Below are 15,000 nucleotides of genomic sequence, written 5' to 3' on the forward strand. Positions count from 1 at the left end.
TTCTCCGCCGATATTCCGAACGACTTCCTGTACATTTTCATTTTTGTGCTGATTGAGACTTTTCTCTTCGAGCAAAGCCTTGCCAAACGAACCAAGGCGAGTATATCAAGTGATTTCCGTGTAACAAGACACGAAACGACTTCACGGCCTGCTGACCTCTGATTGGGCAGAAAATCACAAAAAAATTCTGGCACCAATCAGAATTGAGAATGACCTCTGCTGTTTGCAACTGGTCTGGTAAGAACTTGTCCCCAGGGGCTCTTCTCGCCCTACTATGTTTTTCTTCGTCTCCATTTTCTTTCGCCCGTTTTGACTTTCCCTTTCCTCCGCGATCTGCCCCTGACTCAGGGGTATACAGTAGTATATACACTACAATAGGGGATACATAAAGTACTTACTAAAACATAGTCCTTTCCGCTTAAAATCTCGGGCTCCAAAGATAGGTTGTCAAGGAAACTGTGGCCATTGTTGTTTTGCAAGACAAAATGGCCGACAGATCTGAAGAAAACGGGCTTGGTGCAGAAGGAAAAGACGGTGAAAAAAGGCCTCCATCTGGAAGATCCAAAGGCTCCGCCGACTCCAAAAAGTCTATGCAAGATGCAGTTAGTAAACTGACCGTCAAAGCGTTGAAAGAGTTTCGTTTGAGCGAACCCAGTGATGTGGATACTGTTGTGACTGGTGCGGAGAGTGAAACTCTTGTTCCCGCGGCAACGTTAACCCAAGATATTCCATCGTTTGACCCGCACGGAGTTCTTGGTGCGCAAACGTTGCTTTCTGAAGAAATAGGTGGTCAGGATGCTAGAGAGGATGGTCTCGGAAGGGAAATTGGCGGAGGGGACGAAGACCTCGATACTGACGAAGAGTCTGCTTCTGAGGGTGAAACAGACATGGTGGTACTTGATCCAGACCATGTAAGAACTCTTTTTTGGTTGTCTTTGTTTTGTTCTGTGCAGTTAAGAATCTTTCCTAACTATTTAATTAATTTATATTGAAGCAAGAGCCCCCGATTGTGGACCTTTGGGAAAGAGGCACTCTATGAATATTATTGAGTGAGATGACCATTGCCTGGCCTTGTGAGGTCTTTGCATGTTCAGGAAACTCTGCTTTAATCAGCAAAACGATTTTGTTGTAAATTTCGTCTCTTAGTTTGGGTAGACTATATTTTGATGCCTTTTGGATACAGCTAGGATATTTCCCATTTCAGAATCAAAGAGTTTCACATCTCCCTGTCGTAACTGACAGTATATATTAAAATACAATCCGGGTCAAAACACTTCGGGACATTTGTCAAATTTTGGGCGAAAAGTAGAGAATTTACTGTACATGCTTTCATCGTTATATGAGCAATGTTTGTTCTTCTTTCGCAGCCTTTTTTGCGCCCCCCTTCCCCCCAGACAATGTTGAAACATGCCAGGGATCGATGAACGGATCTTGCTTTTGGAAACCGTGAAAAATCAACATTGTAATGGGGGAAGGGGGAAAAGCACGAATTGTCCCGACAGTTTTGACCAGGATTGTCTGAGAAAAGAATTTCTTGATAATTGCTCTCAAGCCCGCCCAGGTTCATTGAATCTCATTAGGGAATTGTCTCTGATAGTAAAACAATATATTGCACCGGTGTAGAGGTAGTGTGAGCAAGGATTGTCAAAACGGTGGGTTGCGTTACCGTGAGCAGTCAACAGTTCTTGGCCACATTTCTCGGCTATTTAAAGAAAGATATTTAGGTTTAGAAATGACTTTTAAAAAAAGACTGCAAAAAACATAATAACCCTTTCTTTTCTATTCATACAAGCGCTTTTTGGTTTTAAATGATCACCGGGTGGGTATTAATATTTATTTTTTCAACATTTCTCACCTTAAGAACAGCAAAAGATCAAATTAGATGTTAGCTTATTATTTTCAAATAGCCGAGAAATGTTGAAAAATGCATTAAGCGTTTTCTTGTTCAGAAACGAATGCCAATTAAAGATCAACGAAAGTGTGTATAACACAACACGCCATATATTCTGGTAGCTACATCAAAAGCACAACCAGAAAATGTGTTTTTAGGAGTGAGAAATGTGAGTGAGAACTGTTGCCGTTGTCAACAACGGCTTGGGTCACGCAACAGACAATGCGGTTTTGTATGACACTGATTATTGTCAGCAATATGACGCGCAGAAATTTGGCGAAGCAAAATCTACAGGGACATAAATGTGGCTCTTTCCTTTGAACTATTCTATTGTCTACGCGATTTGCTGTCCTTGAACTTGTGAGGAATCAAACTCTGCTTAGCAAAGTCAAATGATTCTGCAGCTTGAGAAGTGGCCGCTAACTGCGAGGAGTCTGGTAACGAGTCTCCTGAAAATGTTCTTCGCTGGTTCTTAAGCTGCCATAAAACAGACTTTACTACAATGAGACAATTGTTAACGCAGTGTTACAGATTGTTTACTATTTTGAGGACATATGATACGGTTTACAGTTTTATTCGATGAAACTCACTTTCAGACAATCCGGGTCAAAACACTTCGGGACATTTGTCAAATTTTGGGCGAAAAGTAGAGAATTTACTGTACATGCTTTCATCGTTATATGAGCAATGTTTGTTCTTCTTTCGCAGCCTTTTTTGCGCCCCCCTTCCCCCCAGACAATGTTGAAACATGCCAGGGATCGATGAACGGATCTTGCTTTTGGAAACCGTGAAAAATCAACATTGTAATGGGGGAAGGGGGAAAAGCACGAATTGTCCCGACAGTTTTGACCAGGATTGTAGGTAAAGGTAAATTAAGGTACACGTTATTTAACGTCTGAAGTTCCTTTACTCTCTAGAGAGTACTTTCCCAGGAAGCCGACGGTGCGCTCATTTTACCCCCCTCTTTCCATCAGTGCTCCGTTTTAAGGGTATTTAAAGCTACATTGTTCTTAGGCTACACTGAAAGGAAAGAAGTCGAAACAAGGATGTCAGATCCGGGGATCGAATTCAGGACCTTATGCACCAAGGCCACGCACTAACCGACTGTGCAACCCTTGCTCCTTGCTACTGTAATTATTGCAATTTTGAGACGCCAATACCGCAATCTATTGGCGGCTAGTTGGGAGAAAAAAATGGGACTCCTTAAACCGGAGATAGGCGCCTTCTCACTCGTAAGCAGAGACTTAAACACCAGGCTGTGTTTGTTTAAAAGATGGATAATGCTATTTACCAGATAAATCACTATCCAGCAGATAAACACTAGCAAAACCAATTGAGTTATCCAGTGCATACTGATTTATCCACTGGATATTGCTGTCCATTCTTTGAACAACTGCCGCCAGATGATTTTATTCCATGGTTGGAGGTGCGTCAGGTATGAATGGGTTAGTTAAGTTCATTATAATCTCTGATACCACTATTGTGACATAATGTGTCTTTGTTTGGGTTTACCACATTGCAGCCTCTTATGGTCAGATTTCAAGCAGCCTACAAATCACACCTTCTTAAGCAGCAAGAAAAAGTGAATTTAGAATTACGGGAACTGGTAAGTTGACTGAATGGCTTTTGAAATTTGTATGCATTCTGCTGACTGTACCAATTAGGATACATGTACTTCCTGTTGTGCAGACAGAAGATCTTAAAACCAAGAAGCGTGAAAGGGAAGAGCTTGGTGTGCAACTTTATGGAGTTCAGCAAGAACTTGCTCGGCAGCAAATGCTGTTAGAGAAGGAACACGATCACTATAACTCAGAAAATCAACTCAGACTTCAATGTGAAAAACTCTTGGATGAAACAAAAGAAATGCATGGGAAGATAGCAGAAGATCTTAGTCACCAGCGAAAACAAGGTACATGTGCTTGTGGTTTTAAGACTAAAGACTGATGAACAGAGGGTTACAGACCAGGGAATCAATTTGAAAAGGTGTAAGAGACTGAAAAAAGGGTGGAAAAAAATGATAACGGAGGAAAAGACTGGGGATTGGCATTTGCAACTTTGGCAGTAGCCTAAGGATGGATGTGGACAGTGGGGGTAGGGGGAGGTGGCAGACAAGGAAATAAGGGAGAGGGGGCTGAAATATTGTCTGCATGAAGAAGGACAACATTGGATGGGTGTTGGGAAACATTAAAATAGCTGGAATAGAGGACAGGAAGCTAAAAATTAATTTATACATGTACTTGGAGAAAGGGAAGGTAAGTGACTGTAGAATAGGTGATTAGGATAGGAGAGTTGAGAATGGTAGTGGCAGACCAGGAAATAGACTGTGGGTAGAAGACTTAAAAGAATAGAATAGGAAAAGTGACTGGCGAAGAGGGTATAATTTTGACAGACAAGGGTACATGGAGTCAACCAAAAGACTACCAAAAAAGGAAAGGTCAGGAAGTGAGTGATTTAAAGGATTGAAAGTATAAGAAAAATAAATGGCATTAAAGGAGAAAAACATCAGAGAGTACTGTGAGTAAACGTTTTTAGGGTTTGCTGTACATTTATAATAATTTACATGTGCAATATTATTGTACACTGTACATGTATCATCAGTCCACTGTTTCTTGTTCAAATTAAAATGAGTAGTAAACAGTTGTTTACTTGTGATTTAGCGAAAGAACTACGAACCGAAGTGGAGAACATAGCAGCTAGATTGCATTACATGGAGGAAGCCAAGGAGGATGTTAGGGCTGACATTGCTGTCATGCGAAGAGCTGCTGAGAAAGCAGACACTGAAGTTACAAAAGCAGAGATGGATAAAAAGAAGCAGGTACAAAAATTGCCTAGACCAATCTGTAAACAAATAAAATTAATAGACTAGGAAATTACATTTTTAATTTAGTTTGAATTTGAATTACGTGTAGATGTGAAGATGGCAGTTTAATTCCTGGGTCAGTGACTCTTGCAATGTTGCACATGAGCCACTGTGGGCGCCTTAATTTGCCAGCACTAATATCCCGATTCTGTAACATGAGCTGAATTAGATTATTGCTGATCCCCCTGGATAGGATGTTACAGTAGTTGGCGTTGTTAAGCGAGGTTGACGTAGATCTATCCGAAGCACTGTGAATGACACGAAAAATGAAAATTTGTCTACACTGTTCAAAAAATGTAATCTTTTGCCAGTGACAAAAGAGGTCAATAAACAGATACACGATTAAAGCCAGGTGATTGGGAAAGATTTAATGCATGTCTCAAAATCACAGATTGCAAAAGGAAAATGCTACAGAAAGATGCACTTAAATAGCGTTACCTCGTATCTCAAAGATTCCATGCCAGCCTGTAAAAATTAAAAGTTAATTACTGTAAAATTGCAATTCTACTTCCATGTGCCATCCCATAGCTTTGCTCATATTGGTTCACATTTGTAACACAAGAACATGATTGGAGGTCAGATCTTTGCAGTTTGCACACCCAAAGAATTTCACCAGTAAAAAGCTAACAAATCCAGGCCTAGCTTTTAATTAGCTTCACTTAAGCTCCAAAATTTTACCATCTACATAACTAACTTTCAAAGACCCATCTTATCTTCACTGTCCTGCCTTTAGCACCCCTCCCCTCACCCTACAATGAAATTCTTATTTTACTCTCACCCCCACCCTCACCCTTATCCGTGACCTCATTCTCACCCTCGTTTTAGGGACGCTGGATTGTCGTTAGTGTTAAAATAAATTTTGTTCACTACGATGATTCTCTGAGAATAGCCATGACTCATTAAAATATTTTCCTACCTTCTTTTATATCTTGTTGTTTTGGAAATTTGACTCCATATAATTGTGTTAACTCAATGTTGTTATACAGGACCTTCTTGTGGACAGATTGATCCAAACCGTTGATCGTCTTAGGGAAGAGATCGATATGTTTGAAACACAGTGTGCTGCTCAGTTAGATGAAACCAAAGCTGCTCAAAAGGCACTTTCAGAGGCAACCACAGAAATAGAGGTGGGTACGAATGGATCTTATAATTAAAATAACAATTAAAGATCTTCTAAATTTGCTTCCTCCTTTTCCAATATTTGGGACGTGGTCCCTTGAAAAGACAACATCTGATCTCATAAGCTGAATAGTGAAAAGGGTAAAACATAATTATATATAGCAATTGGGATTTTTTCTCAGAGTTTGTACGCTGTATAATGCCCGATGATTAAACTACTCATCAACAAGGGGCATTCCTAAGGTGTTTGAGGGATCAATGGGTTAATATTAAACTTTGTATATAGGCTCTTCAGTTGGAGAGAAAACAGCTCACGCAGCAGTGGTACAGCAGTTTGATTGGCATGAGGCGTCGTGATGAGGCATTTGCCGCAATGCAAGAAGCTCTCAGGTGAGTGATGTTACATAATTGGTGGCAAAACACTGCGGCAGGTACAAAAGGCAGGTCACAGGTTACAGGTCACAGGTCATTATTTAACCTACATGTACAGCTGTATACAGAAAGTATCCTAAACATTCATCAAAGCTAACCTTAGACTCAATTAGGCCTAATTAGGCCTAAAGAAAAGTATCCTAAACATTCATAAAAGCTAATTTTAGGCCTAATAAGGCCTAAAGAAAAGTTTTTAGGCCTAAGGTTAGCTTTTATGGATGTTTAGAATACTTTCTGTTTCGGTAAAACAATGACCTGTGACCTGCGTTTTGGACCTGCCGCAAAACACTGTTTAATTTTATGTCTAATAATCAAATGAGGAGGAAATTAGCAAGGCTTAAAGAAACAGGTTAAACCTCCAAACCAGAGTGTCATACAAAAAACATCGCCACTGTCATTCACATTGTCATCAACTTCAAGGTAACTTCAGCTTAATTAAGGGCCCTCATAATGTCATGCACTTTCAAGTACTTCACAATAACCACTTAAAACTGCAGAACAACTTATAAAAGAGAAATTAATACAGAACAAAGAACAAAGCCAAAAAACTGTTTGGATGGACCAAAAGAAGACACGAGTCAGGCCAGCTCTTTTCAAATTTATGGTTTTTGCTCCAAATCACCATGTTTGCAATGCAACAACAATAAAAAAATTTTATTTAAAAAAAGTTAAATGCAATTTAATGGAGTTAACAACTAGGAGCACAAGTTGTACCTTTGCGATCAGCAGTTTAAATGTTACATGAATTGTGTAGATACAATGTATGCGCATGCGCCAGGATTCTTCGTATTCTTGGTCCATAGGGCGTTGTAGCAGTTTTGTTGGCGTTTTAGTCAGCGTTTTCTGAGCATTAGCGTTTTCCTGAGCATCAGGGTTGTATATAAGAGCCGGCAGCTGGCGAAGTTCGCCGGCTTCTCTGTCAGGTTTCGCCGGCTACTTTCATTGTTTGAAAAGTAAAGACATGTTGTGGAGATGATGTTTATGAGGTCTAAACTACTTGGGCTCAATAAAAATAAAAATTTGCACTGCCTATCTTTTCTGAAAAGATATAAAAGACTTCTGACTCAAGGGCAGTTTAAAAACGTTATGCTTGAGACTTTCGTTTTGAACAAATCTTGTTGCGGTGGCGGGAAAGTACGAACAATGTGATTTGTTGTCCGCCATATTGGATTTCGATATCTTTAATCAGCCACCGATTGTATCTTACAGGAAGGAAAAATCACTCAAGGACATTTAGTCCGCGCAAAACTTCCTTTAATCACGCCGTGATCACAAAAAAACTTGTAAACAAAGAAGCACTTTCTAAAGGTTTGTTCTCAAACCAGAAGGAAATTTACATATGATGTTCTGCTAGCAACACGCTCAGCCTGCGTTCACGCATCTCTTACCACAACTCAACTGAGGAAACAAAACTAGCCCCTGATCATTTACTACCGGTAATCGCTCCTTCATTTTCACTTCGAACATTTCAGTTGATCATTTATAGCAAACGTAGAAGCTGAGGACTCGTAGACTTAATTTATTTCAAATAAATAAACACTTGAACGTAACGCTCCTCGGAGTTAAATCCTACTTGCCCGTGTAAGTGCTCGTCCTCTTGAGGGCATCTCTATGCTTGAACGGATCTTTATCCAACGTCACTCTTGATCAACTCTCATTGCTCTACGGAACTCCTAAACTCTTCGGAAAAAACTACATCACTCTTAAGCCGCTGGAGTGATTTTCAATTTTCGAAATTACTACAAACAAGTTCCGCAAGCATATTTTCCCGCTAATTACACAATGGAACAAATGTGTCACACCTCAACAGGATCAAAACATCCTTTACGCCATTGGCCAATTACTATATTCCTCCAAAAAGCTGCTTTATTTAACAACCAATCAGAAGCCTTTGCTGGTCTAGTCCTTCAAGTATGTGCCATGTTTACAAGTTGTCAAGTGGCAATATTTGCCAGGCTAGTTAGCTCCAGCAAAACGACCAAAAAGATACGAAAAATATCACTCCACTTTCTGTTTATAGGGTTGTATTATTGAAATGTCGCTTCGTCTTTCTTTGAGTAACATGGTTTTCATAGCATAATTGCAGCTTGATTCATCCCTCTAATGTCTGAGTTTCATGGCCCAAAATGCCAGGAAATGCATTTTCCAGCATTCAGTTTTCAAAAATTTTCCGGGGGAGCATGCCCCCGGACCCACATCCGTCTACTTTGCAAAAAACTCCGGTTACTTAAAACCTTAAAGAAAACCCTGGAGCATGGGGACTCCTTGGAGGCTGTCTCCCCTCCCCTGTCCCTCCCTTTCTTTCCACTGTTTTATCAGTGTAACGGGTACCTGCTTTCTCCCTCTGCGTGGGGGCTTATGGCCGGGTTGCCTGGATTTGCCAGCCATGGGAGCGGTCTCCATCTGGGAGCTGGCTGCCAATAATGGAAGCTCCTGGATGTCTCAGGCACCCAACCTCCACTTTGCGAGGCAGTTGTTAATGGCTATTTAAAGGAATTCCATATTACTGCAGGTGGATTTATAGTATTTCTCAAACACTGCAAATTAATTTTACCATGACATGATAATCCCTTGTTTAATACATGTACCTCTCAATGGCCAAGTGACATACTTCTTATGCAGGCTGAAAGTACTGTAGAGTAGTGCTGGCCACTCCAAAGCCGGCCACCACAGCTTCATGTATTAACCTCTCAAAGTATTTAAGAATGACTTTTCTAGCATTGTCTTGAAATCCTTGTCCTTTCTTTTCAATTTCATATCAGGAGGAGGATGGGGCAGTGCTCACTGTAATATTCACTGTAATATTATTTTATTATTTTATTTGATCTACATGTAAGATTATTTATATAATATAAACTTAACCATAGGATATACATGTACCTGTGATGTTAAATATTTTCTTTTTTTTTTATTCTTACACACTAACGTTGTATTTTTAGCTTGCAAGTTTCAATCTTATTTCTTGATGGAGGAGGCAGTGCGGCCTAGTGGTTAAGGACGCTTGCCTTGAGATCAGGAGTTCCCGGGTTCAAGACCAGTTTTGACCACCCACTGAATTTGTTCCTGGTGGTCCCTGGTTCATCCTCTGAGCTGCACTTGTAAATACAAGGAAGGGTTACATTTTTACAAACGTTGGCCATGTAGCACTTATAATCATTTCAACAGACTTAACTGATTAGAATGTAATGTGAAGTGCTAGTTTTGTACCCTGTATGAACCATGTGTACTTGTACATGTTCTTTGCCGTAACTTTAACATCATCAGTTCCCACACCCTGCTCCCGTCTGATCTTGTAGCTCAGTCGGTAGAGCAGCGGTGATCTAACCCAAAGGTTGTGGGTTCAATTCCCACCCTGGTCAGAGTTTTTCTTTGTCCTTGCATGGGCCCGTTTCCATTAATAGGGCTAACGCTCACATGGTTCATATGGAGTACAAAACTAGCACTTCACATTACACTCTAATCAGTCAAATCTGCACTTGTAAATAGCTAACTAGTTTGCCTCCGGCCAGTTGGGATTCTTAACAGTTGTTGTTGTTGTGTTCTGTCGTTTTGTTGATTATGTTTCATTGGCCCTGAAAAGCCCCCATGGGGAGTGGTCAATTAAGTATGTGTGTGTGTGGGTTAATTAAAATTACCCTTTTGCTCTCTTTAGTGTACAGAGACAAAGAATTCAGGCAATAGAGACAGAGATTGAAGGGTACAGAAAGTCGATCAACAAAGCGCAGGAACAGAATGAGCAGATAACCCTCATGCACAACAAGATTGAAGCGGATATCTCCATGGTCAAGAAACTGATCGCTGTCAGCAAGAATAAACAGGAAGTATTGAAGACTGAATACAGCAAGTACACCAGAACTCTGCACGAAACAGAGCAACAGCTTAACAGGGCAGAGACTGTAAGTGAAGAAAAGACGATAATTAACTCCTTTACCCCTGGGGAACTGCAATAACGACGTCATAAGTGGCTTGCGCTTGTTGGGTCTTTACTCTGCTATATAAAGTCAGTCGGTTTCAGCCGTTAAATGTCATGGTTGGACGTAGCTCTTCCCCAGTGACCTCCACTGGTCTATGTTTTGTGCAACATGGTCCCAATGCTTTACAAAACTATCCAAAACTATCCAAGTCGTCCCTCCATCTCGTCCTTGGTCTTCCTCGGTTCCCTTTGTGTTTCCGGGGCTTCCAGGACGTAATGCAGGTTGTCCAATGGTTGTCTGTTCTTCTAGCCACATGACCAGCCCTATTCCACTTGAGTTTTCTAGTAATCTTACCCATTTCACATGATTAAATTTGATTTACAGTCTCCTCAATTTAAATTGAGCTCTCCTGCTCGGCTATTAAAAAAAGTTTGAGACTTCCGTAAATATTATTATTATCATTATCATTATCATTATCATTATCATTATCATTATCATTATCATTATCATTATCATTATCATTATCATTATCATTATCATTATCATTATCATTATCATTATCATTATCATTATCATTAGTATTATTGTCTGAAATCTCGATTCTAACATCAGCACCATTTGTTCTAGACTTGTACATGTGCAATGTAGTCCTTCGATCTTGTTGCAGCCAAGCAACCTCACATTCTTAGGACCCTTCTCAAAATATGGCAGTCCTTCCTTCGTCTTTTTTCTTTAATATTGTTATATCTATTTTCTTTAATGTTGTTGTATATACATTTTCTGTTCGTTTGTTTTTTGTAAACCCTTTAAACATCCAGTCTAAAATTAAGTAGCTTGCCTAGAATCGCTATGCTAATTGCGGGCTGCTAAAGGGTCTCTGTATTGACGACACGTGAATATTGAAGCCCTGGACTGTAGCAGCAGAAAGCGACCTAGGTAAACCCTTAGTTATTGTTGTTTTTGCTTTTACACCAACCTAGGAAGTTACGCTAAAAGACAATGAGCTGACTGCTTTGAGAAAACAGATTGAGCGCGAATTCTTGGAAAAGGTTAAAGTAGAGGATAATATCATGGAGAAAATGAGAAGTCAGTTGACACTGGATAAGGCTGCCCAGTATACCAAGAAAGTGACAGACAAACTAAGAAGGAGAGCAACAGAACTGGTATGTACCTGTTCAAGTCTAGGGGCCTTTATTTGACAAAATATGTACTTTACAGTAAGTTGGCTGTCTCGAGTCTGTTCTCGATTCTCGATACTCAATGAAAACTGCTTTCTAGCGACATTTAACTCAATCGTGGCCAGGGTAATATATAGACTTTCGTGTGAGCAGATATACGTAGCTTGATAACACAAAAATTAATAATATCTCGAATTTGGAAAACGCCCGCGTTTTCCAAATTCCATTCAGCACCTATTTTTCCCGGGTTCTAAACACCTACAAGACAGTTGCAGTCAAACTAAGTTTATGAACGTATTAATTTTGATGCGATCGTTCTGGGAACCGGCGTCAATTTTTATTGAGATAAAAATAATTAATAAACCACAATTTAAATAAAAATTTATCGGGGAACAGACGGTGGTGGCTTTGTCCCTTCGTACTTTGAAAACCGGTATTTGTGGGAAGGAGATTCTTGGCAAACCCCTTTTTCTTATTGACGTACAAAGTGGCTTACAGAAGGCATTGTGCTGAATACAAGTGGACTTCCATTGAACTGATAGCCTACGTAGTTGGCGGTATTGTTGGCGCGAGAGGCATAAGCCCCGCGGAAAATGGGAAGGGGCCCTGTGAGTGAAATATTTGACAGCGCCCCTCCTCATTCTCCCTGCGGCCTGGCCTCTAGTTATTTTGCCACCCGCGCTAACAATAGAGAGCTTTAGATTCTAGTACGAGAACGACTACGAGTACGGGATTTTCTCATAGAACAGCACTGAGCGCGCGCCAACCAGCGTCATTTTGGCGGACAAAACGTCATACCGTCGTCATTTTAGTTCGAGGTTTTGCAAAAATGTCTTCGTGTCAAAACAAGTCAACAACACGGTAGCAGTTTTGGCATTTTTTGATCAGCAAAAAGGCTCATTTACAAGCAACAAGAATAATTGAGCAAACTATAGTGCTAACAAAGAGTACGATTAATCGTATAGGTTATAAATTTCCCAAGTATTTTCGCTAAAAACGGGCAGTGAAAACTCGTACTCGTTCTCGTCCTCGTCTTAGAATCTAAAGGTCCCTATTTCCACCAGCTACGCAGGCTATTCAAATGAATCTTAAGTCTTTTTTTTGTTTCGATAGTCAGCGAAATAGTAGCCATTACTTGCAACAGTTCCAGCTAGAAGGGCAAACTTGTAGGAAGATACCTTGTATGTCGCAGTACCCTACACTTTCATTATTTCAAGAATGCGAAACTATATCGGAACTCCGCGTGCTGAGCACCATGGGTAAGAAAATATGGTATTAAACCCGTCTGCGCGAGAAATTTGGTTTTGGTCACCGTACCACCCTACGTACATGTACGTCCTCCCGTCCATGTATGCCAATGTTACCAGTATCACGTGACCATATCGCGAGCTCAAGTTTAGGACTCATCGAGGTCAGCTGGTTTTTCCTAAGTTGACCGCTGCCCAGGTACTGGGTTTCGATTGGATCGAAGGTTCAAACCAGGTTAACTTATTGTAAGAATAAATAACCCACGAGCTCTGCTTTTGGGCTTGGCTAACTCCATATTATATTACCATACTATTTACTATTGACGTAGCTAACAAACCGCACCATAACTACATTTACAGCACAAAGCTTCTGATTAAACCACAATATTCTTTGTACATTTCTCATAAAACAAAGGTAATAACTTATTCTTTGCAGTGCGATCGATTACAATACGTTAAGCTTTTGCTTATGAAGTTCCCCAAGATTTTACTACGGTTACCTTTAATTTTACCTAATTTAACCCAGGAACCACTTAACGTATAATTTTGCTCGGCTGTCTTACAGGAAAGTTCAGTTGCTGAAGTTGAAAACGAGATATCCAGAGATATCCTGGACATCTCTAACACCACAACTCGCGTTCGCCAGCTTCAAGACATCATGGACAGCTTGAATGAAGAGATCCACCAAAAGAACGCGACCATCTCTAAGATAGAAGGGGAGATTGTAAAAAGAAATGCCATCATAGAGAGAAAACAGAGCACCATCGATCAGTATAATAAACGGATTGATCAAATGAAGAGTAAAGATGGGGTATGTAGTTACATTTCAGTAGGAGTCGAAGTGGGATAACTACAGGTGATGTCTCATTACTGAATAATCATTTTCTCACATCCCTTTTGAAGACCGGTTATAGAACACCCGATCCCTTCGAAGCAGTCCAAGTACCTTGGACCCCTGGTCCCGGAGTTGATTATTTGGGATTAAAAGAACGAGTGTAATACGATTGCTTCTGCGGTCTGCGGTCCGCAGTCCGCAGTCCCCTAGATGATGAATAATAGGGAATTTCAGTAGGGGTGCAACGATACATTTTCTCACGGTACGATACACATCTTGATACATGTGCGCGATACGATACATATCTCGGTACATCAATAATTATGCACAACGGGAAGACATTTTCCGACGAACAGCGTGTTTTGTCCATGGGTGCGCAAGACTTTGTCACCTGACATCTAAAGCAATTTACCCATCTTGAAAAATACATACCGCAAATGGTAGTGTTAGTTCTCGGGGATATCTGTACGAGTCAGATCGGAGGCTACATGTATACGAAGCAAGGGTGGAACTTTTTTGCCCCTGTGTTTAATAACTAGCTACGCAAGGGTTATTTCTGCATAAGGAGTCATTAAAGACAGTGATTCCTGAATGTTGATGAATAATAATAATAATAATAATATGGCGATATGTTGCTTAAATATCAATATTCGTATCGTGGCAAAAAATATCGCGATTGCGATATTGAAATATCGCGATTGCAAATTGTCAGTATCGTTGCAGCATGGACAACGGCGACGAAAACGTCACTCCAAAATGTAACTTAGCGCTATTGCAAGTATTTCGCGATTATTTCGTCTTGTTCACGAACTATCCTGTAACTGGATGGGTACGAATGGTTTTAAAGTAAAAGAAAATAAAATAGGCTAAATGAATGGTTCATTGTTTTATGCTTACGTTGCCGTCAAAACCTTAAATTGAGTTTAAATTGTTTTGTGGAATGCGGCAAGGAAATGCACGGAAATTGATGCTGCAAAACTTTTGATGTTCGTGCTTTTTGTCGTTGTTGGTATCGTATCCTCGATTCTGTCATCGTCTCTTACATTTTCGGTTACATTTTGCTGTTTAACTTGTATCGTTTGGCAGGGAGAAGAAATCGGACCTCTGGAACTTCAGATACACACGCTGCAGAAACAGATTGAAGCTCGGTTGAATGAAATCACTGAATTACAACAGTTTTGGCTTAGAAATCAGAGTGAATTAGTAAAAACACTGAAAGATGTCCAAAAACAGTCAGAGGACATGGAATATCTCAAGAAACAATACACTATATTGCTGCAAAAGAAACTGAGGATCGAAGGTAAGAGCATGGCCGTCGCATGACTAGCTTCGAATGTAAAGGTTGGCACAATCGATTAAGAACAACAGCATCAGGAAGCTTAAGCATGAGACGTTTTTGAGCCAGGCACTGACCGTATGTGAGTTGTTTTCCTCTTTAAGCCAAAAAAAAGAAAATAACTCCGACTTGCATGTTAAGTCTGGGAGAGACCACTGTCCTGGCAGGCAAAATGCTCACTTGCGGTT

General features: G+C 40.3%; 1 protein-coding gene across 1 annotated transcript in view; it reads left to right on the plus strand.

The window, feature by feature from the left end:
• Positions 1-454: 454 nt before the first annotated feature.
• LOC138060047 (coiled-coil domain-containing protein 40-like) overlaps positions 455-15,000 on the plus strand; it is a 23,848-nt gene continuing 9,302 nt past the window's right edge. The window contains exons 1-10 of the mRNA XM_068905729.1: positions 455-911; positions 3,414-3,497; positions 3,581-3,800; positions 4,549-4,706; positions 5,738-5,878; positions 6,157-6,260; positions 9,955-10,198; positions 11,197-11,379; positions 13,207-13,452; positions 14,563-14,776. Of these exons, the coding sequence (XP_068761830.1) occupies positions 486-911; positions 3,414-3,497; positions 3,581-3,800; positions 4,549-4,706; positions 5,738-5,878; positions 6,157-6,260; positions 9,955-10,198; positions 11,197-11,379; positions 13,207-13,452; positions 14,563-14,776 (2,020 nt within the window). The 5' untranslated portion in view covers positions 455-485. The remainder of the gene's footprint in view (positions 912-3,413; positions 3,498-3,580; positions 3,801-4,548; positions 4,707-5,737; positions 5,879-6,156; positions 6,261-9,954; positions 10,199-11,196; positions 11,380-13,206; positions 13,453-14,562; positions 14,777-15,000) is intronic.

Source organism: Montipora capricornis, chromosome 8, assembly GCF_036669925.1.
Source record: "Montipora capricornis isolate CH-2021 chromosome 8, ASM3666992v2, whole genome shotgun sequence".
Taxonomy (NCBI): Eukaryota; Metazoa; Cnidaria; class Anthozoa; order Scleractinia; family Acroporidae; genus Montipora; species Montipora capricornis.